We start from the raw sequence: 1,838 nt of genomic DNA on the forward strand, positions 1-1,838 counted from the left end.
TGTTTTTTAACGAGAGATGTGGTGACACTGACAGGGTCGGTTACTTAACGGGTTAGAGGTTGCTGTCAAGAGGATTATTAGTATGACACCTGAGGGGATCGAAAACTTTGACAACGAGGTGAGACTCATTGGGCTAGTTCAGCATATAAACATCATCCGACTCATTGGTTTTTTCTCTGACGAAAACGAGAGGATCCTAGTATATGAGCACCTGGAAAACCTAGGACTCAACTCGTGCATTTTCGGTTAGTATAGTGCGGGCCTCTCTTTTCTCGGAAGCTATATATATATATATAGTTCAAGAGTTAAAGTGTATATATATCTGTACATTTGACTTGGTTTTGATCTTTTTCATAGACACAACCCGAAGCTCTTCTTTAAACTGGCAAAAGAGATTCGACATTGCCATTGGTATTGCTCGAGGGCTTTCATACCTTCACCAAGATTCCCGATTCAAGATAATCCACCTTGACCTGAAACCAAGCAATATCTTGCTTGGTGTAGACATGATCCCAAAGATCTCCGATTTTGGGATGGCAAAGACACTGGCAAGGGACGAGACAGAAGCTATTGCCACGGGCGGGGGCGGAACTTTGTAAGCAACTATACTACCACCGTATCTTCATTCATTATTTTCTTAAACTGTGAGAGCTAAATATATATCGTTATGCATGCAGTGGTTACATGCCGCCCGAATACTTGAGAAACAATATATTCTCTGTGAAATACGATGTTTTCAGCTTTGGGGTCTTGCTTCTTGAGATTCTCAGTGGAAAGAGAAACAGTAGGTTCCCTGCCCTGAACGACGGAGAAACTCTTCTAAGCTACGTAAGCTTGTAATTAACAACCAAATTCTACCTTTTAATTTGTCGTTTCTAAAAATAAACACTTATATATATAATTTAATTACATTTTTACACACAGATATGGAGTAACTGGAGCGAAGGAAAGGGGCTAGAGATCGTCGATCCGGCCATTACATCTTCATCAGAATTTCGACCAGATCAAGTTCTAAGGTGCATACAGATTGGTCTCTTGTGCGTTCAACAACTTGCACAAGACAGACCGACTATGTGGTTGGTGGTTCTCATGCTAGAAAGTGAAACAGTTGATATCGATATGCCTAAATCCCCCGGTGACACTAGTTCATCCTCGAGGGAACATCTAGATGATGAATCTTACAGCGTTTGTCAAATGACCATGTCGACCATGAACGGTCGGTAATAACTTACTTCCAGAAATTCGACAAGGATTCTAAGTTTTATAACATCTCGTTTTCGAACAAAAAGTTATCTTTGTAAAACTCAAATCTCTCAAGTTCATTTGGCAAATTCTATATAAGTTACTCATTAATTATTGAACTACAAATTCTTGTTGTTGAGCCTCCTTTGTGCTTCATCCATGGAAGCTGTTCCATTTAATTAACGCTACATTTCAAAGTCAAGTCGCTTAATTTACTGGGAGATTCATGGAATAAATTTACTGGTTATATTTACATAACACAAATATCTGAAAAGGAATAACATGATCAGCTAACTTTACATAGATTCTCTCCATAGTTTTGCAGCCTTATTAGACCGTCTCCATTGAGCTATTTTAGTGAGTAGTTTGGTAATAAAAACAGATTAAATATAATCTAAATAGTCCAATTATGCTTTAGGATCGATCGTTAGATTAGATGTTTTAGAGTTATTAAGGATCTTGGGCGTGTCAATTGGTGATTGGCTGGAAAAAAAAAAAGGGGGGGGAAATGTTTTCTTTTTCTTCCCTCGGCGAAATGGGAAGAAATCTACAACACTTGGGACTTCGCCGGTAACAAAATCTTGAATTAGAGCAAA

At 38.6% G+C, this 1,838-nt stretch overlaps 1 protein-coding gene across 1 annotated transcript; it reads left to right on the forward strand.

Annotated features, from left to right (window-relative positions):
* On the forward strand, window positions 32-1,331 carry LOC104703907 (receptor-like serine/threonine-protein kinase SD1-8; the record flags this gene model as incomplete). Its single annotated transcript, XM_010419998.2, has 4 exons — window positions 32-245; window positions 358-595; window positions 678-828; window positions 925-1,331. Coding segments are annotated over 4 exons (903 nt in total), but the record flags the coding sequence as incomplete, so codon positions are not given.

Source organism: Camelina sativa, chromosome 7, assembly GCF_000633955.1.
Source record: "Camelina sativa cultivar DH55 chromosome 7, Cs, whole genome shotgun sequence".
In the NCBI taxonomy this organism is placed as follows: Eukaryota; Viridiplantae; Streptophyta; class Magnoliopsida; order Brassicales; family Brassicaceae; genus Camelina; species Camelina sativa.